Source organism: Ochotona princeps, chromosome 32, assembly GCF_030435755.1.
Source record: "Ochotona princeps isolate mOchPri1 chromosome 32, mOchPri1.hap1, whole genome shotgun sequence".
Taxonomy (NCBI): Eukaryota; Metazoa; Chordata; class Mammalia; order Lagomorpha; family Ochotonidae; genus Ochotona; species Ochotona princeps.
In genome coordinates this window covers 9,627,180-9,653,060 of record NC_080863.1, presented here as the reverse complement: position 1 = coordinate 9,653,060, position 25,881 = coordinate 9,627,180, and the positions used below count along the sequence as shown (strand labels likewise).

At 46.6% G+C, this 25,881-nt stretch overlaps 1 protein-coding gene across 1 annotated transcript in view; it reads right to left on the bottom strand.

The window, feature by feature from the left end:
• RSBN1L (round spermatid basic protein 1 like) overlaps positions 1–19,035 on the bottom strand; it is a 37,749-nt gene extending 18,714 nt beyond the window's left edge. Inside the window, exons 1-2 of the mRNA XM_004591348.4 lie at positions 18,486–19,035; positions 4,972–5,082 (exon numbers count right to left, since the gene is read on the bottom strand). Of these exons, the coding sequence (XP_004591405.2) occupies positions 4,972–5,082; positions 18,486–19,035 (661 nt within the window). The remainder of the gene's footprint in view (positions 1–4,971; positions 5,083–18,485) is intronic.
• Between the last annotated feature and the right edge of the window lie 6,846 nt (positions 19,036–25,881).

The window sequence follows — 25,881 nt, the reverse complement described above, 5'->3', positions numbered from 1 at the left end:
CAGTATTTATGATTAAAATTTAGCCAATTGCTCTTTCTCAATACATACACATGTTGATCTAAGACAGGCATACTACCAAATTACACTTTCAGTGCAAGCCACCATTTCTAAATTTTTAGTATGCTATAGCAGAATGACAAATGGCTGCCTTAATATAATATTCAAACTTGAAAAGCAAATATTCAGAAATGGAAGGGTTTCAATAAGGTAAATATGAAAATACTTTCCAGATGTTTCCTAGTGACATACGTATATACATTATCCATTTTACCTGGGTATCAAGGAGATTACTGAATCATAAAAGGAGAAAAATACATGTACTGATACCTCTTTCTTACCAAGTTACTTTCAAATTTTAAATGGGCTATTTGAAGGTCCATCACAGGTTACACAGCTCCAAATGAAGATCTCAGAAGGTATGATAAAGGAGATGAGAAAATTACCTTCGACTCTCATGTTCTAAACTCAACTGACTGCCAAGGGAAGCTCATTTTACTTTATATCCTGAGTGTAACCACATACTGAGGCCCCAAGAACCCGAACAAACCACAGAATCTGGAGGCAGGATTGGGAATTCCCAATACACACAGGTAAAATGCATTCTTTGTTCACATTATCCCAAACCAGGGTGTCAGCATCCATATGGATTTTAAGAACTTTGAGTAATCTCTCACCCATCCCCTGTATCTGCATAGGACATGCATTAGCTATATTTGTAGACAATTCTAAATTATTAGAAGGCAACAGGACTACTTTAATATCAATATTCTTTTATACAAGGATATTTTAAATTAAAAGATTAGTTTATCTCGATGCAAAAACAGATTTATGCATAGAAATCGCAGAAAACATTTTGCCATTAACTTTTTGCAGATTTCTCACGTGCATGAATTGCAAAAATATTTGCCCCCAAATAAGCTTTTGTGTTTTAAAGCCTGTATTCATGTTTTCATTAATTAATTTATTTTAAAAGCATAGAGGGGGGGATGGGGCGAGGGTAAAGGGGAGGCAGAAACAGAGAGATCCCCCATACACAAGTTCATTCTCCTAATCCTGGTGACAGTCAAGGCCAGGCCACGCCAGGCCACGCCAGGCCACGCCAGGCCACGTCAGGAGCCTGGAGCCAATCAGAGTCTCCCACACGGGCTGCAGAACAGAGCTAATTGAGTCACCATTGACTGCTGCTTCCCAGGGTGCCAACTGACAGAAAGCTGGACTGGAGATGGCAGAGCTGGTTCTCAAGCCACGCCCTTTGCTAGGGCATGTCCATGTCCCAAGCAGCATTGAACTTCAGTAGCTGACCCCATCCCCCGACCAAGGGCGCTATGATACACCCGCATAGGAAAAGTGTCTAAAGTACACATTACTCCAAATCCTTCCAACAGAGTCCATAAATCAGACCCATTGAAGAACTGTAAGTACTGCAACCAAGAATGGAAGTGCCAAGTCATCTGGACCCTGAAGAAGTACACGATTAAAAACAGAAGGCTGATGTGGCAATCTCTATCCCAAAAGTTATAGAAAATACAATCAATAACGCACACACACACACAGAAACACCTGCAGAGCTGAGTCAAGGACAGTGCTAGCCTTCAGAGCCAGGGCATCGGGAACAGAAATCCAGACAAACATCAAACCAGAGTGAGAAAGAACCACACGGGAGAAAAAAGATACGAACAGTATGTTTTCCCAATGGTCAGAAAGGAAATCAACCCTTCAAAAATGACAAATTCAAGGGGTACATATTGTGGGTTAGCTGGGTAAGCCACTGCTTGGGGTGCCTGCATTCCATATGCCTGGCTTGGAGGTCTAGCTCTGCTTCCTGGTAACACCCTCCACATACCTCAGAAGGCAGCGGGTGATGGTCCAAGTGTCTGAGACCCTGCCACCTAAGTGGCAGGCATGAATGGAGTTCCTGGTTCCCAACTTCACCTGGCCTAGCACCAGCTGTCAGGGGTACCCGGGAAGCAAACCACTGGATAGATTTCTGTCTCTCTTCTTTAAATGCATAAATAAATACATAAATTCTAAAGCTCTAGATGTGACAGTAAAACAGGTGTGTGCTTTTAAAATACCATGGTTTCTGGAACCAGTGTGGTGGCATAGCCAGCTAACCCTCCACCTGTGGCATGTGTTTCCCATATGGATGCCAATTTATGTCACGGCTGCTCCACTTCTGATCCAACTCCCTGCTAATCTCCTGGGAAAGCAGTGGAAGATGCTTCAAGTCCCTGGACCCCTGCACCTATGTGGGAGACCTGAAGAGGCTCCTGGCTGCAAATTTCAGTCTGGCCCAGCCCTGGCCATGGCGGCCATTTGGGGAGTGAAGCAGCAGGTAGAAGATGTCTGTCTCACTCTCTTTCCCTGTAATTGTGACTTTAAAGAAAAAATAAATAAATCTTTTTTAAAAATGTCTCACTAGTGTCAAGTTATATCATTAACCTTAGTATATATTTTGTCTTTACACAGGAAATTTCGAAACATTGGATCTGACTTCATATTTGATATGAAAATTAACTATGTATAACCCCACATCATACGTAGGAGACAGTAATGATCAGTTTCCCTATTTTCAATATTTGATTCTTATGAAATGACTATCTCACCCACCACATCACTTTTCCTGCCAAGATTGACCTACTTGGCTGTGATTTTTAGTGTACTACCAGTAACCTTGGACACGAGGTTCTGTTTAACACCATTTTCCCCAATTCACCAGGGAAGTTTGATATGCCCAAATGAAAAACTTCTCTCTCAGAAGTACTATAACCCAAGTCTTTAGTGAATACCATTAAAATGGCTGGAATGAATGGAAAAACAGTATTTGGTCAACTGTAACACAAAAGGATGAAATGCACTGAGTAAGACTCAAGCTAGTCTGTCCATTAAAAATACACAATTTTTTGCATCAATCAAAAACTTCTGGTACTGACATACTCGTGTATATGTTCTCAGGCAAAACATAGAGCTTTTACGTTGCAAGAAGTAAGATGGGTCTAGAATAAATACCTACTTCAGATTTTTCAAGCTATCATCCAACAATTAGTGGCTGTATGTGGCACAGCTTGCAATGCTGGTATGATTAGAAGAAAAACATAGGGAGAGGACAAAAGTTGGGGTCCATAAAGGAAAACAGGACACACAATAGGAACTAACAGCATACTGCTCCCCTCCAATCAACTCTACTGCTACCCTGGGAACCAGGAACCACAGCAGCCTCTCGCTAACTCACAGGCTCATCCCGGATCTGGCCATGCCAGCTGTATAAATTACTTTCTCTGGATGACAATAGCGACACTGACTTGGTACTTACAATGGGACAGGCGTTAAGCTCCAAATGAACTGTATTTTTAGTTGTTTAATTATCAATGAAAACACTACATACTGAGAATGGGAATCAGTTTTGGCTTTGTTTCTTTTTCATCACAAAAGTAAGCTTTTCATAGGTGTTTGTAAGAAGTTATATCCACTTTCTGTGTATCTGTGGCATTCATCCCATACGTCCCCTCACTGGACCATTATGACACTATAAAGCAGTAACTGAATTATTACTTACCTTCATTGCACAGTAGAGGCACTGTTCCTAAACGTACCCCCCAAGAGGGCAAAATTTCACTTCCAAATCTGATTCTTAGTACAGCTCAACTCAAAATATCTCTGAACATTTTTGTCTGCTTCATTGTTAAGGTTAACATTGCATATTTCTAGAAAAATCTGTATTTTAGATTATGTTTGCATATGTAATCTCTAGATTGCAAGCGAAACAGTTTTACGTATCTCTAAGATTCTTTCTCAAGTGACAGAAATCTACAGCACTGTACAATCAAATGGATAACACAACGCATTTCTTACCAAACCAGTAAAAAAGAAAATCACTATTTGACTAAGCCAACAGGGGGAAGTAAAGATTTCAAGTGTTAATTATCTGCTACACAGCACGCCAGGAATGGTTAGGTTTAATTTCTGCCTCCAAGGCTTACAATCTAATTAGACAACACAGACAAAATACAACCACAAAGAAACAGAACTAAGGATTGTTTACATGAACTAAGATGTCATCAACTGAAGCTTAGACATGGTTCTTCAAGGTCAAAAAGATATTACAGAAAGTAAAGTTTTGTGTATAAGAAACAGAGCTTATACTAGGTATCATCGCCTAAGGACATCTGCAAACATGGCAGAGAGTGAGATGAGATTGAGACTTGTCTTAAATAACATTTAACTCGCTATTTTGTTGTGCACACTGGACTGTGGCACTTTCTCCCCCAGGGGAAATAAAGGCTTATCAACACAAATTCACTGAAAAATTAATCGAGGTCAACAGGTCCTGATCAACTGTCAACAGGACAGCTAATGAATGTACTGCTTATCAAGCAAATACCACTGATTCTTCAATTCACTCAGGAAAAAATTGATTGATAGCATCTGTATTCTATCACGTAACGACCACCAAACCCTCCAAGTTCTTCTTCCTGTCCCACCCCCAGGTATAAACCTACACTATATACAATCGTCAACAATGGAAAAAACCAGGAAATGGAAAAGGAAAGAGGATACACTCGGGCATGCCGGAAACTGTTTCTGATCTAGTGCAAGGGTAAAAATATCCCCTCTGAACTTTAGACAATGATGAGGTGACCACATACTTTTTAAGCAGGCTTTCTTCTTCATTCTTATTATACTAAAACAGATTGGTAAGGATGAGTAAATACAGATTTAAGTGATGTGTTGAAATAAAGAAATCTAATGGGTTGGTGATGCTTAAGCTGTAATTTCTATATTGATTCATAAATCAATATACTGAAAACAAGTTACCTTGTAGATAAGAACTCCCTTTGTGATTCTTCCTTATGTCCTTACCATTAATGTTTCTTTCTCAGCCGAAATCAGCACCGAGTGCCACCTCGTATTTTAATCACTTAGCACACTGAGCAGTACACCGTAGACTAAAATCACTGCACATAAACTTACTTTTGAGCAAAATCTTCACTTCTCCATTCTCCTTCTTGCTCTCACTCATTACTTTGTGCTTCTTTTTCTCTCTCTCTTTCTCTTTGTCTCGTTCTTTAACTTTGATTTTATCTGAAAGACAAAATATTTGAAACTATTACCTATTACTTCTCCCTCCGTGAGTTACATGACATTTCTGGAGTGGAAATACACAAAGAAAATCAAGCTAACAAAAAAACATACCATCTTTTTTTTTTTTCTGTTCGGGTTTTGGGGAATGTTTATAAACTTCCTCTCTTGGTAAACATAAAATACATAACGTCAAAATTTATCACTATCCATTTCATGCTAGTTATTCTTTATTTCCTGTCAAAATAGTACAATCGCTTCAACTAACTGAATAACTTTAATTGAACAGAGTACTGAGATAACAAATGCTAGTTTTAAAACTGGGTACGTCTGAATTGAGAACAGACACTGGGAAAATTCCCCAATCTTTTTCCTTCACTGAAAAGTGGTACCTGACACTTGGCTCCTAGGATTACTGTAAGCATTTAACAAGGGTGACTGTGCAGAGCCTGATGGGGAACAAGCGAAAGCAGCTGAGGCTTTCCAGCTGCGAGCATCCAGCTGTGCGACCCACAGTGTGACAGCAGTTCCACCGGTGCCAACAGGGCACAGCCTCAGCCAACACCCAAGGGTGGCTCCAGCTAGGTACTGCTGCCCCTTGTTGGACAGCCTGGCCCAGCCCAATCTGTGTCATCCAAGCACCAGTCCAAACTCCCATTCAATTGTGTGCATTGCTTAGAACGACCAACCTGCACACTGCCTAAACCTTCCTCTGCAGCACCCCTAAACTAACAGAAATCAAAAATCCCACCAGGGAACCAGTGCCAGCCGGAAAGATCCAACACGGTAGCAGGATGTGCGTCATTACAGAGTTATTATCATAAAATTACTGTAGAGGCTCTCCCCCTCCCATCATTCACATGCTACTGTGACACTTACAGTACTTCAAGAAAGGGGCACAGAAATGTAGGGTATGCAAGCCTCATCCCAAACTCTCTCGCTTTTGAATACGCAATTAAGGCCCACCCACATCACCTCCTAGGCCTCCAGATGCCACAAATGGCCCGATCTTTGCTCGGGGTATTTTTTTCACGGGTGCTTTCTATTCTCTCTTTGTGTCTCTGCCTTCCTCTCCCTCTCTCAAGTTGGCCTGTGCTTATCTCCTGAATGTGTGAAATCTTACTTTCCTGCACACCCATATGTCTCCACCTGTTCCATGCATGGAAAAAGAGGCTAGAGACAATCCGAAGCCAGGAGCCAGGAGCTTCTTCCGGGTCTCCCATGCGGGTACAGGGGCATAAGGCTTTGGGACATTCTCTACTGCTTTCCCAGGCCACAAGCAGGGAGCTGGACGGGAAGTGGAGCAGCTGGGACACGAACTGTCCGCCCATGTGGGATGCTGGTGCTTGGGGGTGGAAGATCAGCCAATCGAGTCATTGTGCTAGGTGCTGAAGGAGCTTAAGAAATGTTGGCAGCATTTCATGCTGAACATTTTAACCACAAATTCTTGCAGCACACACCTCAAGGAGGCCTCATGCCTGTAGTTTTGCCTATCCTGAATACGGCCCATAACCCACACCATCATAATGCAGCCCATGAAATCAATTTCTTCGAGCAACAACACTGTTACCCCCTTCGCCTCCCACACCCGGCCAGGAATAACATTTGGTTAGAAACGGATTAGAGAGTCAGCAGGAAGTAGAAGAAAAAGAAAAATTAAAACTGAAGGAGATGAAGGGTTGCGCAAAAGGAAATGATTTCATGAACAGTGAATGAGGAAAGAAGTGACTTCTCACAGCCCCTCCTAGAAGACAGCCGGCTGGGACCGCAAAATCCAATAGCTTTTCAGTCATCTCCCTGCACTCCAGCGTTACAAGTCAAAATCTTTCCCCTGACTTGCAGTGAAACTGCACCATTCTAACTGATGGCTTCCTCATTCCGACAACGCAACAGCCAGACGTGCACACTCCCCTGGGGGCTGCATCAGCCACGCGGCTCTCACACCGCACTCCTGCCCCTGCAGCTGGGGCGTCTGGGCAAAGCAGCCTCCAGGCTAAAATCCCAACCCGGGCGCTCTGCCAACGCCAGGCCTTCACATCAAGCAGACACGGCTAGCTCCGTGACCGTCATCTTCCTAAAACAGCTGAATTTCAAATTCTCCTTCTACTTCCGTATGTTTAACAGCACAACATGTGCCAACATTCGAATACAAAAGTGTCTCCGTCATTCTGACACTCCTTTCTTCGGTTTTCCCCTACCGTTATGAAAATACTGTACAAGTTCAGTCTATTTTTGCCATTAAAACATTTCCACCCTTATTTCCCGGTCCATAGTCATCACGGTAGTTGATTCTTGTTAGCATTTCAAAGCATTCTCCCTACTGTTTTTCTCCTCTCCACCAATCCACTGGGCGTAAGTGCAACAAAAGCACTGCATACTAGTACAGTTTAACCACGTCCTTTCTGCAAACAACAGAAGAAACTCGAGTTACCCACCTAAAAAAAAAAACACCTCCCATTGTATGTCACTTAAGACTTGGTTCCTCTTTCAGCGTCTGTACGCCTCTCCTTGTATGTAAATGTACACACACACGCATACACACACATGTACATGCACACGCTCCCAGGCTGTCTGGTTCACCGCAGCTCAGAGGCCTCACTCCAACATTTCTGCTAATACAATTGAGCCCGAGTGCCTCTGCCTGCCAACATGCTTGACATCCTCTAAGACCCAGCCGGAATCGGAGCCGTGTCACCAAGCAGTGTTCCATACGTACACCTCCCAATCATCTCCTCCTCTCTCTTTGACAATCTTGAATTCTGATTTTTTTTCTGTGTAGCTCCTCTGTCCACGCTACAGATCTGTAAGCTCCTTTTAAGCATTGTATGTAACCATAGGTGTTTCCCGCTAGAGCATCTAAAATCGGGCTTTACACACAACTGAGGCTTGGGCAAAATTAAGTTTCGGGGGGTTGGGTGTGAAAAGTTTCTAGAAGGGCTTGTTATGGTAAAAAGAAACACAAGTGAAGTGACAAACATCTGAAGGATCAGCAATCGTAGAAAACAAGAAAGGAAAACCTGCCATCAGACTAACAGAGAGTCAGTACAGCACAGTGCTGCAATGACGAGCGCAGGGCAGGCAGGCAGCGCAGTGTGCAGGCGGGGCACCTGCTAGGACCACTTCCACACGCGTAGTTCCTACCTAAGGAGCAGCACATGGCTCTCACCCAGGCCTCTCGGTACAGGGGAATAAGCTGAGGCCCAAAGAATTCCAGTGATTTCCCAGAAACAGAAACTGACCGAGTGGCAAAACTCAGACAACTCTTCACCAGGTGTCCGGTTTCCCGGTGAGAGGTTCTCTGCCACACTTCACACAGGAAAACCCGCAAGAACCCTGTGGCCGGCAGGTGTCTTACAGTACCTACCAATAAAACGGTGTGTAGGTCGGAATGTGTATATACTGTTTGTAGATACTTGGGGAAGTAAATGGTGGGTTCCATTCATCCCACCTGCCTTCCGCCACTCAGAGCCTCCCCTTCCACATGGGTCTGTAACCCCCTCACCTTTATAATAAATATCAAAATTTAAAAATAATAATAATAATAATAGCAAATAAAAGACTAATTCCTACTCCCCTGGTGTTGTCTGCCTGTGCTTTGGGGCAGCAACTGTTCATTTTTTTTTTTAAGGTTTATTTATTATTTTTATTGGAAAGGCAGATATACAGCAACTGTTTAAAGGAAGTGTCCCTCTGAACCATAAAAACGGTTTCACGTTTACAACGCGGGTTCAAAGACTCAGGCAAATCCAACCAAGTCAGAACACAAGAAGCTGTGAACTGCTGAGTGAGACGGGGAGAGAAGTGTGGATTATCTGCACTGATCCAATCAGGGCTTACACTAACTGGCCACTCACGATCCCTTTTCTAAGCTTCCTTGATTCACGCACTCTTGCTCCTCACCCAAGGGAGACCTCGGCAACCACGACTCCAGGCACAAACAACAGCCTATGCACAACATTGTACCGAAACAGCAAAAACCTGTTTCTGGAAATTCGAACCGTATGAGGTTTTCTGTTACTATTCAAGAATAGGCGATGTGGCTAACATATTTCAAACCGAAACAAACAGGAAACAAAGTTTTGACAAAGGGAAAATCCCGAGCCAACAACTGATCACCCAGCAGTTACTGTGTAGTGTTCTGCCTTAGTGTTCTCCTCTGTGAAGGAAAATAGAACTTATCTTTTAAATTTTCATGAGAATTAGGGGCAACAAACACATTATTCCTAATACGATGTCTAAGACCTAATTTATAAGCACTTATCAAACAGGTCTATTATGACACACAGACAATGAAATTTTATTAGGAAAGCACCCAGCACCAAATACAGAAAATACAGACAAAGCAGTGGAAGACGACCTAAGTGTTTGGGCTCCGCAACTTATGAGGGAGACCCAGAAAAACTCCTGGCCCAATGCTAGCCTTGGTGGCCATCTGGGGAATAAACCACTGGATGAAAGATTTCTATCTCTCCCTATGTGAGACTTTCAAAATAAACCAAGTTAAAAAAAAAAGAAAAAAGGTATGGGGGGTAGTGTGTTGGCATAGTGCACTAATCCTCTGCCTGAGGTACCAGCTATTCCATACGTGAGCCAGTTCATGTTCTGGCTGCTCCACTTTTGATCCAGCTCCGTGCTAAGGACTTGGGAAAGCAGCTGAGGATGGCCCAAGTTCTTGGGCCCCTGCATCCACAGAGGAGACCTAGAAGAAGCATATGGCTTCCAGCTTGGAACTGGCCCTGTCATTTGGGCAGCAAGCCCAAAAAGTAAACAGCCAAAAGATCTATTTCTCCTTCTCTCTATAATTCTCACTTTGAAGAAAAAAATAAAACCTTTTTAAAAAGTTATTGGACAACTGAATAAATGCATAACTATTAAGTTTTATTTAATTTCACCCTCCCAACAGGACATAGCTATTTTGAGTCGTACCTTATGACAACATTTCAACGTAAGGTACTTACTTACATCTCAAATTCAGGTCTCTAGCCAGCCTACTCACAATTTTTGTGCTGTCCTTTTTGCCCCTTCTTTCTTTTTAAGAATGTCTTTGAAAGACAGAGAGATTCTTTTCATCCACTGGTTCACTCCTCCAATGGCTGCAACCGTCAGGGCTGGGCCAGGCTGAAGCCATAAATTGGGAACTCCACCCAGGCCCCCCAAAAGACTGGCTGAAGGTCATAGCAGGTACTGAGGCCTGACTTCCCAGGCACATTGTTTAGGGAGCTGGAACAAAAATGAAGCAGCTGGGACTCTTCACTGGAGCTCCGCTAAGGAAAGCCAGCACCCTGGCCTGCGGTTCCCCCTGCTGTCCCATTACACCTGCACCCCACAAGTGTTCAGTGTCTGCTCTCTCTACATGATGTCAGGACACAATCTACGAATGTTCTGATCATCAAATTGCTTCGTATCTGCCTGAAGTCTTTCCCTGTTCAGGCCTAGAAGCATCAGGCAGCACTAAAATGACTTGACTTTACTAATATACTTGTTGAGAGACAGAGAGAGTGAGAGAGAAAGAGAAAGACGGAGATCTTCCATCCACTGGTTCACAGCCCAAATGGCCACAGTGGCCAGGGCTCAGCCAGGAGTCATGGTGCGGCGCAGGTGCGGAGCCCAATGTTGGGTCATTAGCTGCTTCCCTTCCGTCCAGCCCGCCACTACAGTGCCTGGACAAGCAGACCTGGGCCGCGGTACCCCCCATGCAAGACCGTGGATTGGATTCCGGCTTTGGTCTGGCAAAGCTCTGGCCACTTAGCGAGTAAATCAACAGATGAATGAGCTCTATTTCTCTCCCTCTCCCACAACTCTCCTTTCAAGCAAATAAAATGTTTTCAATGAAATATCATGATGTCTGCAACTGACTTTCAAATAATTCAGTGCATCCTTATGATAAAATATTAACAGTTGTGGAATATAAGAAGGGAACCTACATGAGATCATTGTACTATTCTAACTTCTCTATCTGCTTACATTTGTTTTATAATGAAGTGAGGAAAAAAGGAACACAGAAATTACACGGGAATTTTCAATGTTCCTCTTTACTTCCCACTTACCACAGTCTAAAGGAAAAAAAGTCAGTTGATTGTAGCATTGTGTAGTTAGGCTCTGATCCTGGCAGAAGCAAGGCTGATCCAAATTCTTTATGCATGAGCTATGCAACTCCCAGCAAACTAGGAAAAACTCAGAATTATAATCTAAAAATACTGAGAGAATACCATGGCACATGGCAAGCGCTCATTTTTCATTCTTCCATTAATACTTTTAATTCCTGTGCTGTGGTGGCGGAAGCTACGCTAACCTCACAGCGTCTGCTTCAATCTGTGACAGCATTTTTAGGAAGTTTGCTTACTTAGATTCATTAAAGAGCTACCCCAGGACATGAACCGAGGGCTCCCCGCTGCTCAGGACGTGGGCTGGGACTACACCACCAGCAGCTTTCCAGCTTTCAGATGACAGATGGTGGGACCCTAAGCTCTGTGTGAGCCAGTCCCTCCAATCTAGCTCATACATCCCTCTTTCCGCATGTCTGAATACAAGACAGTGTTGAAAAATTCGCAGAAAAACAGAATTAGGGGCGGATCCTTAAGCCCGGCGTTCATGATGCTGGTCAAGTGCCTCCTACACTCAAGTGCCTAAATTCAGCTCCCGATACCAGCTTCGGATCGCAGCTGCCTGCTAACTCTGCCCGTGGGAGCTGGCACAGCTCAAGCAGTTGGGTTTCTGTCACTCAGGTGGGACAGCTGGGATGAATCTTCTTTCCTGGGCTTGAGCAGCCCAGTCACTAAAGAATCAGCAGACGAAACTGCAATGTCTCTCTCTCTCTCCCTTCCTCCAAGATTTAAAAATCTTAAGAACAACTGTCCAAAACCAAACTATGATTAACGAAATACGCCTTAAAAAAAAAATCAAAAGTTAGGTTTATTTGACATTAAAAAGAAAGTTTAGACGTCCATGCTATTTCTTCACAGCATATGTTTTCCATGAAGCTTTTTCTAAAAGGTTTTTCTTTTTAAATTTGAAAGGCAGAGTTACAGAGAGGAAGGGAGAGAGAGAGAAATCTTGCATCCACTGGTTCACTCCTCGAATGACTGCCAACAGCTGGGATTGGCCCAGGCTAAAGCCAGGAGCCAGGATCTTCTTCTGGGTCTCCCACGAGGGTGCAGGGTCCCAAGGCTTTGGGCCGTCCTCGATTGCTTTCCCAGGCCACAAACAGGGAGCTGGATGGGAAGTGGAGCAGCTGGGATACAAACCAGCCCATATAAGATCCTGGTGCATGCAAGGCGAGGACTTTAGACACTAGGCTACCGCACCGGGCCCCTAAGGTAATATCTTTCTAAACTTACGTTATTTTCAAAAGCTTATACTACACTAAATAAAGAATTCATCAAGCAAAAATAAAAAGACCACAGTTCAGGAAGGCAAGGGCTACAAACAATAATCAAATGAAAATATCACATTTTACTCACATAGTTCACTTTTAAAAATGACTGTAGTATATCACTCTTCACCTTGACAAAGCTGTCTGTGCCACAATACTGACGCATACAAGCATTTTACATTTTTATTTCTTTTAAAATGTTTGTTCCCACTTCCATGTAGGGGAGAACATGCAGAATTTCCCTTGTCTGGATCCAGCTGCTTTCTGTTCGCATGATGTCCTCAAGGTCTAACCATTTTGATGCATAGGGTAGAATTTCTTTTTTATAACTGCGTAATATTCCTCTGTGTGTGTGTGTGTACAGGCATACAGATACATCACATTCACTCTGCCCAATCACCTGATAAAGGACTCCATACACTGGCTATTGTGAACTGGGGTGCAGGTGTAGCTGTCTAACACAATGAGCTCATGGCTTTGGAGTAAACACCCACCACGGAGTCTGTTGGTAGCATTATAAGAAATCTCCACACTGTCTTCCCTAGTGGCGGGTCCCTCTTTCTCGACACCCTCTTTAGCACCTGTTACTGTCTTGAAAGAGATCTTTAGAAAGTTCCAAACTGAATGGCAAGACTGAAAGCTCTAGCTTTCTTTCCCCTAAAAAAAAAAAAATACTATAACCTGGCCATCTAAACCTCTCACCTCCGCCTTTCCGCCCTGCTGTGAACTGAGCCATGAAGAAGAGAATGAGTTTCTCTCTCTCTCTGTCTCTCTCCCTCTCTCTCTCTCTCAGCAAGCCTTCAGCAAAGGCCAGGTGAGTGCACGGCGAGGAGGCAGATGCTTGCATGCCAGGAAAAAAGCCCTTTCCAGCACCTGACCACACGGGCACACTGACCTTCAGCTTGCAGAACTGTGAGAAAGTTCATGTCTGTTGTTGAAGCCACCCAGTCTCCCGTGTGTCATTATTGTGGCAGCCTGCGTGACTAAGGTGCCCTCCTCTTGCCATCATTGCACCCACAAAGAGACAGAAAAATGCAGGAACTTGATCTGCAGAGCTGGAAAGCCTTGTTACCCGCCACCCAGAGAAACTCAGGCAAAAACACGGGCGTCCATTAGTCATGAGCCCTGCTCGTGCATGCCCCGTGAGCTTTCAATCAGCTTTAGCAACTTTCTTTTCAACACGAAGGGACTGCCAAGGGTCACACAGATATGAAGAAGGCCTCCAACTAAAAAATAAATAAAAATAAGAAATACAAAACACACGGGGGGGGGAGTCAAAACAACATTGCAAAAAAAATTTGTAATTAGCCTTGAGGAGACCACTGCGAAATCCCTGAAAAAAGGGAACCTAATGATGTCAGACAACACACAAAAGAACAACAGCTCAGAAAACTGTTTGGAAAGTGGAAGCTTTTAAATGAGGTAAAGTGACTGTCATGTCCCAGACAGAAGGATGACACACAGACTTTTCCCAGTGTTCACACTGGAGTGCAGGCAGTGATGGGACAAACATTTCCAGGGTCTGTAGGAAAAATCATTTCCAATGCAAAAAAAAAAAAAAAAAGGTCAAGGGCCGAACAGTCAAACACGAGGGTAAAAAACAAAATAGCAAAAAAAAAAAAAAAAAAAAGGGCTTCTCTCCCACACTGCTTCCCAGTCCCTTCCAGAAGAAACCAAAACGAGGGAAAGAAACGACAGGAGCGCATGGGAATCCAGAAAAAAAAGAGAAGGATTCAACAGAAGTTTCCAGAATTTGTCAACTTGGGGAAGCCCCAAGGTGATGGCTTCACAGAAGCCAAGGGAAAAAAAAGGAAAGAAAATCACAAAAGGTCACACAGGAGAAAACTGTAACCACAGTGACAATATTTGTTCATAGGATAACTGTAATGATAAACTTAGAAAAGGGCAGAAAAGACGGGTGAGAATGTAGCTTGAGAAAGCGTCCAACAGCCATACCTTAGAAATCACTTTTACACAATTTCCTATTATTCAATTAGAATAAAAGCCTTGAGTTTCATTACATTCTTGCAGGCATATTTGCAAAAGTTCAGTGACATTCTCCATGTTCTCTCTCTCGGTCATCTAAGCATGTGTGCGCTTCCTTTGGTTTGCCATAATGTTATTCTAAACTTCAGGACATGTCCACAGGAAAATGGCTTAACTCATGAGTAGACTGCTTCTCTAAGCAGATCAGCATTTGATTTCAGAAGTCTAAAACATGGACCCAGCTCGATGGCTCAGTGGCTAAATCCTCATCTTGCAAACACCGGGATCCCATATGGGCGCCGGTTCTAATCCCGGCAGCTCCACTTCCGATCCAGCTCCCTGCTTGTGGCCTGAGAAAGCAGTTGAGGACGGCCCAAAGCCTTGGGACCCTGCACCTGCATGGGAGACCTGGAAGAAGTTCCTGGCTTCAGATTGGCTCAGCTCTGGCCGTTGCAGCCACCTGGGGAGTGCACCATCGGATGGAAGATTTTCCTCTCGGTAAGTCTGTCTTTCCAAGCAAAATAAATAAATATTTAAGGAAGAAAAAAAAAAAAGAAATCTAAAACAGGAAACAGATATTTAAGCTAGTCGTTGAGACAGGCAGACTCCCGGCTCTGGCCCCTGGCCTGTCCGCTCCCGGCTAACGGAGAGCCTGCGTGGAGCAGCAGAGATGTTCCACACACAAGCAGGTTCCTACGGCCCACTCAGGAACATGGGCTGGGTTTCCTGGTCCCAGTTCCCCTCAACCCTGGCCTTTGGGACTTCCCAGCTGATGCAAAGCTCTGTGTCCCGCCAATGAAAAAGTTTCAAAAAAAAAAAAAATTTAATCCAAAACGTTTTGCACTTTCAGTAAGCAATCAATTTGCCTTGCTGGCAGTTGACGACCTACCCAGGAGAACACATCTGGTGGGTCAAGGAGCTCTTTCCTCCCTCTGCAGAAGCAAAAAACCAGCCGACTCCAGCAGTGGCGGCGGCTGCAAGGCCCCATTCCCTAGCATTAGGGGCACGAAGTATGCGGGATGCGGTACGGGCGTGGGCCACGCACGATGGTCATGCCCCATGGACCTCTGCCAGTCCACAGGAGGACATTATAGAATGGTGTTCCTTCAAAAGCCAACACCACTAAAAGGACCCTGGGGGTCAAGATGAGTGGAAAGCCAACCCAATAAACACACAGAAAAAAAGAAATACAATTTTTACTGAACGACTCAAGCTATGATGGAAGTGAGCTGTAGTATGACTAAACAGCTTCACAGATCTTGGGTGTGTGGGTCATTGTGTGCACTACATGGGCCTAGACTAGCTATGCTTTCGTAATTCTCATGTCCTTCTCTCTTTTTTTTTCTCCCCTCCAACAGGATTAACCCATTTTTTTATTATCGTCACGAGGATAAAAAAAAAAAAAATGAATACTCATGTTTTAGACTCCAGTGACATTCGCCCATGCCCTGCCAGGCCCTTCCACATCCATTCTTCCATTTAATCCAAATCCTTGCTGTTAGCATGGTCACCAAGGCAAAAAGAATTTTTGCAGCTCTACCTAAGGGGCATTAAAAAAAAATCTATTATAAATGCAGGAGCTTAACTGTTTCATGGAAGTGGGGGAGCTAGACTTACTGGCGGGATGCGTGTGTCAGCTTGGGTTTTGTCAAAAGAGGATCTAGTTTGCTCGTTCAGATCTTTCTAACTAACTGAATGGACGGGGTCACAGACGTGCACACAGCCAGCTGAGAGCACCACCAAATGGCACACACCCACAACAACATACACTGCACACTTCCGTTCCCTGAGATTTCTAGAAAACACTCCAAGAAACCAGCGCAGTGTTACAATTCAAGACTCCGCTATCTGCAGTTCCCTCTCTAAAAAAAAGGCTCAAACCCAATCTTGTTACTGTAACACCGCTAGTTGTTAAGGATTTCAAATCCAAACTTTTTTTTTTTGGTAAAGGATATGATTACTTCCCAAAAGGAAGCATTTCTACCACAAAATCTGCCACCAAGGAACAGGCTTGTGGCCTAGCAACTAAGAGACAATGGGACAGTGTGACTTCTGCTCTTGAACCTGAGCCCTGTAGGTGACCAGGGGTCCTGTCTCCCGCTTCCGGCTCACGCACACCCCGGGAGGTCATGGTGGATGCATGGACTAATTGGTTTCCTGCCATCTACACGGGAGACCTGGATTTCAGTCTTGGCTCCCAGATCTGCTCTGGCTGAGGCCCAGCTCCAGCAGGCATCTGGAGAACAAACTGGCTTATGGGAGCTTTCTCTAGCCTTCTCAAATAAATAATCTTATAAAAATCATACCATCAAGACACAAAACATATATATATATATATATACATAAACTGATTTTTTTTAGTTTTTCCTCAGATTTCTATTAAAAAAAATTCACAGTAGTGTTAATATCTCGCCACATGAGCCACTGTAAAATATCTTCCCACATCTAATGTAAAAAAGTGATCAATGATTCTATTTAAGCTTGAAAATGTAGGCAGTGACCCACAAAGTGAGAGTTCTAAAACCAATTCAAAATCCTGTCAAAACTACATTCACAGCCATTTCACCCTAAGTTCCATTTGCGCATTCACATTTTCAGAAAGAATCGCTCAGGAAGTCTTATTTATTTCTTTCCAGTTATCCCAGTATTCCGTAGTCACTTCCTCAGAACTTGGGAAGGGCGAGTGAAATCTTCACTCACCACAGACTAAACTAAGACGAGCTGCATTGGAATAAACTTCCAGGCATTTTGCATCTTAAACTTTAGACACCGCCATTAAAACAAAAACAGCTGTAAAATTCTAACCACCTAAAAGCGCCTGAGCAAAAGTTAAGACAAATTCGATTTTCAAGACCCCCCTCCCCCCTTTTTCCCCCCCAGAAACAACACGCTCCAAAGGCAAGATCTTGAGCCTACTACACCAGAGCGCCTGGCTGCTGGCTCCGGGGAGATGTCAACGCTTGGCCGCAGGCACTAACAGCAAGGGGGGAAGTAACATTGTTACTACACGCGCCTGCCCAAGTTGTGAAAAGTGAAACATTGCAACTCAAACATCGAGAGGCTTTTTCAACACCTAAGCTCAAACGGCCTGCTTTGTTCCTAAAAAGGGGGAGGGGGAGGACGATGTAAATCTATAATAAAGATCATGGGGGAACTTCAAGCACACGCTCACATGAACATGTGGTTTCCAACAAGTCTACATAGTTTCCTAGTCTCAGAGCCCAGTGCCTCCATAGCTAAATCCGGCAGCGCCATTCATTGTAAAGAAATACGTCTTTGAATAGCCCATATTCATAAAAAGAAACGGACTGTGTTTGAAAAGGATGCTGAAGGCGTTGCTTCTCAATCCAGTGTTTTGCATCTGACCCCAAAATGTCACAGCTCCCGATTTTATCATTTGCTGCGAGGGGGAGGGGAAGAGGAAAAAATGGCTGAAAAAATCTTGCAGAGGGTGGGATTGGCAACAAGACCACTCCACACACACGTACTTGGGGACCACAGAGCGCAGAAGCGAGTAGCCAACAGCACCCTTGGGGTGGAGGTGAGGGGGACCTACACAGCACCTCATTTCCCTGCACAGGCCTCGGGGTAGCTGCCGGCGGACGCCCACGCTCGCTCGCTCTCTCTCTCTCTCTCTCTTCTGTGTCACTAACACGAATTCCCAGGTCTACACGCGCGGGACACGCATCCATCAAGTACTCGGACCCAACTCTTCTCTCCCACCTCGCACCCTCGACAGGGACCAAACCCCCGCAGCGCACACACCCGCAGGAAGGCGCGCACGCACACACACACACACACACACACACACAAATCCAGAGGTTTCCCTGCCATTCGCTCCCCGTCTCTGCCACGAAATGACAGCAAAGCTCCCTTGTCTGCTGGGAGGGATCTGCAAAATCGCCGGCGGAGAACGGGGCCGCCCCTCGCCTCCTGCCCCCTTTTCCAGGCTGTGATCGCGCACGCAAGCCTCCCCCACCACACACACACACAGCTCGGGGTGCGCGGCGGGGACCCCGAGGCGTCGGCCCGGCCCGTCCGCACCCACCTCGCGGCGGAGGCGGCGGAGGCTGCGGCTTCACCTCGCCGTTCTCCTCCCGGGCGGCCCCGCCGAGGCCGTGCCGCCGCCTCTCCTTCTCCCGCCTCTCCTTGGCTCTGCGCGGCTTGGGCGGCAGCAGGAGCTGCTGAGGCTGAGCGCGCGGCAGCGCAGGAGGGACCAGCACTTTGCGCGGCGGCACCGGCGGAGACAGGGAAGCGGAGGCTGCGGCGGCGGCGGCGGAGAAACAGCTTCGAGAAGAGGAAGACGACGGGGACGCGGCAGACAGGGCGGCGAAGCTCCAAGGAGCCGGGCTGCCATAGCTCTGAAGAGAAGGTGCCGCCGCCGGCTGCTGCGGCTGCCTGCTGTGGGCGCCGCCGCTGCCCCCTTCTCCGTTCACTCTCCGCGGCGCCTTCTTCTCTTCCGTCCGGACCTTCTTGGCGGACAGAGCCCCCGCTGGGTCCCTGGAGAAGGGCTGCAGCTTGCCCGATACTTCTTTCTCTGGGACGACGACGGCGGTGGCGGCGGCGCAGCCGTACACGGGACTCGGCGCTTCCGCCATTTTGCGCTCCTCTTGTATTTACTCTCCTCGGTTCCCCAGCGCGGGGCGCGCGGGGGCGGAGTGCCCGGGGAAGGGGGAGAGAGAGAGAGAGAGAGACACACACACACACACACACACACACACACACACACCGGCCGGGCCGCCCCATTGGGCCAGCCACAGCTGAGGGAGCCGTGGGGCAGCCAGTCCAACGCGCCAACGCAAGCCGACAGGGCGGGCTCGCCGAGCGCAGCGCCTCCCGGAGGTCAGAGCGCGGCGGGGCGCGGCCAGTGGCGGAGCGAGCTGCGGCGGCCGAGGCTCGTCCCGCGGAGGCCAGCCGGAGCGCGGGTGTCCCGTGACTCGGCTGTCCTCGGAGAGCTGTCAGGAGGCACCCCGCAGCCTGCCGCTTCGGGCGTTCCCTTGGCCCTCCGAGTCCGCCGCCTTTCCTTCTCCCTCGGCTCCCGCGCGTTGGGGAAGGCCGAAGCTCAGGGATGCGCAACTGTGGAAACTTTTCGCCCGACTTTGAAGTCCTCTTTTCGGTGGTGGTAGTCGGTGGGTGGGAGGGACTCAAGAGTGACTTGGTGCGGTGAGAGTGCGTGATTCTGACATTCGGAACGCCAAGGCTGGAGGGAGATGTGAACTTTCTGCAGACCTGGTGCATTATTTCTGGCCCTGAAGGTAAGAACCCCCCGTCTGGACCCGGAAACTTTTTCTTTTCAATTATTGCGATTGGACCCCTAAAGATTTTGCTGCTCTAATGATTTTTATACCTTAGATTCACCAAGAATAAAAACTCTGGAACTCTCATGGAACGTTCCATGTTTTGTAGGCGTGCGTTTTGATTTTTATCTTCGAAGATAAGGAGTTTGTGAAAGACGGATTCTTTTGGATTTAGAAGATAAAGAAGCTGATGAGGCAGTTCAGAATACGGTTGTCACCACAGCAAAGACTGCGGGTTTGATTTAATGGTTAGATCTTGCAGGAGCTCAGGAAGTCCACGGACGGAATGATGAAAATAATAATAATATTAAAAGTAGCCAAGACGGCCAGATGAAAGGGGTCGGAAGCGGAACCTAACTTGCCTGTAGCTTTGTGGGAAAAATGGAAGCAGTTTAGGGTTAGCTGTTCTTGTGACTTCGGGAAGTTGGAATTCTGAGTTTCGATTCCCTGTTGTTTCTCTAGGATGTCTAGGATTTGCCTGGCAGCAGATTGAGGAGACAGGATGGGGCTGGAAGTTGCCACCTGTTCCCCACCACCCCACCCCTGCTCTTGGGTCTTAGGTGCTTTATTCTCAGGTCCTCTTTTCAGTTAAGGAGTTTCCTGTAATTACAGGATCACCGAATTCTCTTCCACACCCCAAACTTCTACCAAGTTCAAGAAGCTTTAAGAAAAATCAAACTGAAGGGTCTGGCGTCATGGTGTTGTGGGCTAACCCCCTGCCTGTGGTGTGAGCATCCCATATGAACGTCAGTTCTAATCCCAGCTCCTCCACTTCCCACCCAGCTCCCTGCTGGTGGCCTGAGAAAGCAGCAGTGGATGGCCCAAGTCCTTGGGACCCTGCACCCACATGGGGGAACCAGAAGAAGCTCCTGGCTCCTGGCTTTGTGGCTATTTGGGGGAGTGAAGCGGAAGATGGAAGGCTTCTCTCTTCCTCTCCTTCCCTCTGTAACCCTGTGTTTCAAATAAAAATAAAATTAAATCTTTTTTTATTAAATCACAGTGAAACCATCCCACTTAGAATAGTTTTATACTTGCTGACCCTCTAGATCCTGCCTTTTTATACATTAGCACATGGTGCCTGCTGGAAGCCAGTCGCTCTCACATACTGAGCTCCCACGCAGAAGACTGGGAGTCTTTTAAAGGCCTAACCAGCAGGCATATATTACTCCCCACTTAATATTATACCTTCGTGCGCTCTTACCAAGGCCTTGCTATGAAATTCGCAAAACTTGGGCAACAGTGTGGGTCTAGAGGCCCACAGTCCATCTCTGGAAATAGTTAAGAGTTGTAAATCAAGATAGTGAGCTGTCATGTAAAACCTATTCCATATTGACAGAGCGACTCACCATGATAGAGAAGCCTGAGTTTAAATTTGGAATTCTCACAGTGTCAGACATCCGTTCATTTTTTTCAGCCACACTCCACTAAAAGGGGCCCAGGCATGCTTCTGCATACACAGCACACAGCCCTGGCACCTCAGCCCGCCCCACGTGCAGCTGTTCCCAGAGAGGGGTGCAGGTCCCAGGCAGCACCCATCACAGCACGGACTCTAGCCGCTGCAGGAGGGCTCTAAGGGTCCCATACCCCAGTCTCATTGTGAACCATCAGTTATTTGTTGAGTTAGCTTTTCTGCGTTTTTAACCCAGATTGAGCCTAAGGTTTACCTGAGAGTGTCTACTGTAGTAACCAATTCCTGTGGCACTTTCCCAGCACCAAAGTCATCCACTTCTCTCTATATTTGCCTTTGGCTTCTAAGCACCACACCTTCTCACCGATGGAATTGCACTGGCCTTTTTTACCAGAGACTTTGAGCCTATTCTCTCCCCCTTACATCACAGCTGTTCTTTAAGCTGAATTCAGGGTCCATGCTAGTGACGTGAGTCCTTTCTGTCTCCCTCTTGGAAGTGATTTACTGGTTGGTTATAGCCACAAATTCCAGGGGAGCCTTCTTGTTCTTTTTTTACATCAACCGCTCATTTCTGCTGCTGCTGCAAAAACTCTTTTATTTGTAAACTATAAATCTCATTATATTTCAGTCCCTTCAATCATCCCTTTAAAAAATCACACTTTTCAGTATGGCATATAAGCCTTTTTTTTTTTTCCCACTTCACTTGAAAGCCAGAGAGAGAGAGAGAGAGAGAATGAGAAATCTTGCTTGGTCTCAAAGATTCTGGGAAGCAGTTTCATGGGCAGTAGTTGGTGCTGGGCCAGACCAAAGGCAGGCGCGCAGAACCCGATCCAGATCTCGCACGTGAGTGGCACGGACCCAAGTGTCTCAGCGGTCACCTGCAGTCTCCCAGGATGTGCACTTAGCAGGAAGAGGGGGTTGGCAGGGAAAGCCTGCACTCAAACCAGGCGCTCTCCCGTGAGATGCAGGAATCCCAGGCCGTTCTTGCTACGACCTCCGTACTCCTCTCTCATGCCTCGCCTTCTCTGTTCTGAACCATGTGCACGTTGTTTTTACTGCTCTTTCAGAGACAGGCTGTTCCCATCCACTGATTCACTACCAGAGGCCCACGACCCCAGGACAGGGCTGCTGGTAGCACTAGGAACAAGAGTGCAGTGTAACTTCACCATGGGAGTAGAAGGAAACTGGTTACTTAAGCCACCCTTGCCGCCTCCCAGAGTCTGAATCAGCAGGAAGCTAGATCAGGAGACGGGACACAGGCGTGTTCACTGCTAGGGTAAGTGGCCACTCTTTTGTTCTCTCTGTGTGGGTGGGATACTTTAGCAAAGTTCTTGTCCCGTAGCACATGGTATCTCCCAGTTAACACATTGCTCTGACCTGCCAAATCGGAGTTGATCATTCCTTTACGTGGAATACAGGTGCTTCTCACCTTACAATAGGATTTCATTGCAGCAAACCGATTTGCAAGCTAAAAATATGAAATTAAAATGCATGTAACACTGGCTTCCACTGCACTAGAAGAGCAACCCTGGGGACTCATGCACATGCTAGGGTCTCAGGAGGGCAGGGAAGAAGGAGAGGTAGGGTCCCAGGCTGGCATGCTGGTGTGGCATGGGTGAACTGGGTCTGGGGCCCTGTATATGAGCTTGGATCCCAGTGGGCAGGCAGGGCTCCAGGCTAACACCCCACCCCACCAGAAGACCAGGCTTGGGAACCTGTGCATTTATGGTGTGGGGGCTGTGGGTTGCTCAGGAGAGTGTGGGAGGGGGACCACTGAGGGTGTGCATTACAGGTGAGGAATAACTTTTGGAAGACTTCTGACCAGGCTGCTCCACTTGCAGGTAAGCAATGGGGCAAAGACTGAGTGGCTTGGAAGAGGGAAACCAGAGGACCTTTCTGGGTCAGGCCAGTGCAGCCACCAGTGCAGGAGACCTGAGCTGGGCTAGTTAGCATCAGCTACCACCCACCAACACTCAGAAAAGCTGGGGAAACAGGGCTAGTCAGCAGTAACCACCAGTGAGTGTTGGAGCAGAGGAGAGTCACATTAGGCTGGGCATGACATTAACCAGCACGTGAGAAACTGGGTCTGGGAACAGGAACAGATTCCAGGGAAGGGAGGAGTGGGATTTGTGAGCTCATCCCTGTACGACTGCAGTACCAGCTGGTTTGTTCAAGAACTGGGGGTTGTGACGGACCGAGCTGGACATGACTATGAAACTCACCAACACTCATAGGAACTGGGGTTGGGAGCAGGCTGGGCTAGTCCAGGCTGCAGCACCCACAGGCCCACTGCATTTGCTGGCACATGCAAGAAGCAGGGTAAATGCTGATTGGCCATGCTTTGCCACAGCATCTGCAGCCAAGTTTTGGGGCAGGGTACAAGTCGTGTCAGACTGGACCGCAGTAACCGCTAAAAAGACAAAGATCTGGGACTAGCATGGGGCCTCGTGGGGCAAACTGGGCATTTCTCTGCTGGACTGCAACTCCCACTGGCGGGGCATGAGAGCCAGGGCTGGGTCAGGCCAGGCTGGAAAAGGTGGCAGCACCTGTTGACATACTTAGGGACTGGATCATGCGGTATGATGATTTGAGCTAAGCTGCAGTACCCATAGGTGTATAGAAGAGCCTAATTGGGATGCGGCGTGGACTGGACTAGTCTGCTGTACATATTGGCATGCACATATGTTTAATACTCTTAACCAACCAACCATTCCAGCTGAGCAACACAAGTCTATGATAGAGTGTTGGTTATTTGTCCTCATAACCAGTCACCTGGAGCAGCTAACCAGCTCCCCAAGAAAATACACCACATGTCACAAGCCTAGGACAAGACCAAAATGTGAAATGTGAAAATGTCCATCACTTTTGCATCATTATAAAGAGAGAAAGCCGTGAGTGGAACTCTTGTCATTTGGAGACCATCCACGTGTGCCTTCTCTGCGAGATACGTTTACTACTCAACTCTGGTTGATGTGTTCCCATATGGAAGTGAAGTGATCCCCTACTTGATAAAGACACAGTGGGCTTTTTTTTTTTTTTTTTTTTTTTAACGGGAGGTTTCCTAAGAACCAATGCAAGCCAAACAAAACATCTGTGAATCAGATATAAAGCAGGATCTCCTAGACTGACTTCTGATCTAGACAAGAGGGATTTAGTTTCCTTAAGGTCGCCTTCGAAGGCTGTTTTTCTTCGCAGTCCTGTCTTGGAGAATGACTGGGGTGGATGCTAAGCAGAACTTCAGCCATGACAGATACTGCGTGAGTAATGCTTGGAGCTCTTTCCACACCATCTGCCATCTGGCTTTGCTGTACATGGTTTCCTCCTGCGTTCCTGAACTCGACTGCATGCTTAGCCTCTGGCCTCGTTGAGGTCCACAAGCACCTTGGATGAAGATAACAGTATTTGGCCCTGGTACTTCATGCAACCAGGTGCTGACTTGAAGAGACTTTTCTTCTGCCTGGAGACAAGGCCCTCTCGCAGCTCTGCACCCAGCGTGCTGACCTGCTCACCTGTGATGTGGCTTTGTCATCTGGATGAGTCACTGGCACAGGCTAGTTCCGCATGTCAGTGACCTTGTCAACTTCCATGCTGTCAGTTCTAATTTAGTCTGCACTCTAGTACAGGGGCCAGCGGATTTCTCAGTAAGCAACCCAGCGCTAAGGACTCCGTGCGGACAGACGATGGCTCACCACAACGAAGCAGCCAGAGACGCTATGCAACCATATGGACCTGGCTGTGTTCCAGTCCAAACCTTCTCACAATGAGAGGCAGGATGGACTGGGCCTGCAGGACTCGGTTTTCTGACTCCTGATAGAGGATTTTGATTTCCACTTTTGCATGAACATGTTCTGCCACTCTCATTGTTCAGACCGCAACAGCCACATTAGGTTTCCCTCTGAAACTGGAGCATATTCCTGCATGCCTCCCTGCTCTGACTCCCATGCAGGGTGTGTCTCCTCTCTCCTACCCCAACCTTCCTCTTCTTTTAGCTGTCACAAAAAGCCTCCTTTGAGCCTTCATTTTAAAGTGGCTCTTTTCTTATCTTTTTAAATCTTATTTTTATTGGAAAGGCAAATATAGAGAGGGGAGGGGAGACAGAAGGGAAGACCCTCCGTCCACTGATTCACTCCCCAAGTGATTACAGTGGCCAGAGCTGAGCCGATCCAAAGCCAGGAGCCAGGAGCCTCCTCTGGGTCTCCCACACAGGTGCAGGGTCCCCAGACCTTGGGGCCGTCTTCAACTGCCTTCCCAGGCCACAAGCAGGGAGCTGGATGGGAAGCGGAGCTGGATGGGAAACAGAGCTGTCAGAACACGAACCAGAACCCGTATGGGATCCAGGGACATGCAAGGCGAGTACTTTAGCCACTAGGCTACCATGCTGGGCCCTGTGGCTTTCTTTTGTATTATTCTCTCACAGCATTGTCTTGGCTTCAGAGCACGTATCATGGTTTGTAATTATTTTACAATTACTTCTTTCCTTTTTATCATCTGAATTCCTTAGTAAACACATACCTTTGCTACTCGTGCTGATTCACGGATGGGTCTGGAAAGCCCAGCTCAGTGCCTTATGTACATTAAGCATTCAGCAACCATGCATGAAGCAGATGGCCCACTCACACAACCTGAATTCTGATTAGTCCGTTTGTTTTGCTCCAGGAACTGCGGGAGTCCAAAGGTGAATTTACAGAGGAGTCAAAGCTAACTTTCTAACGCGTCAAGTTAGAGCCACATATGGATTT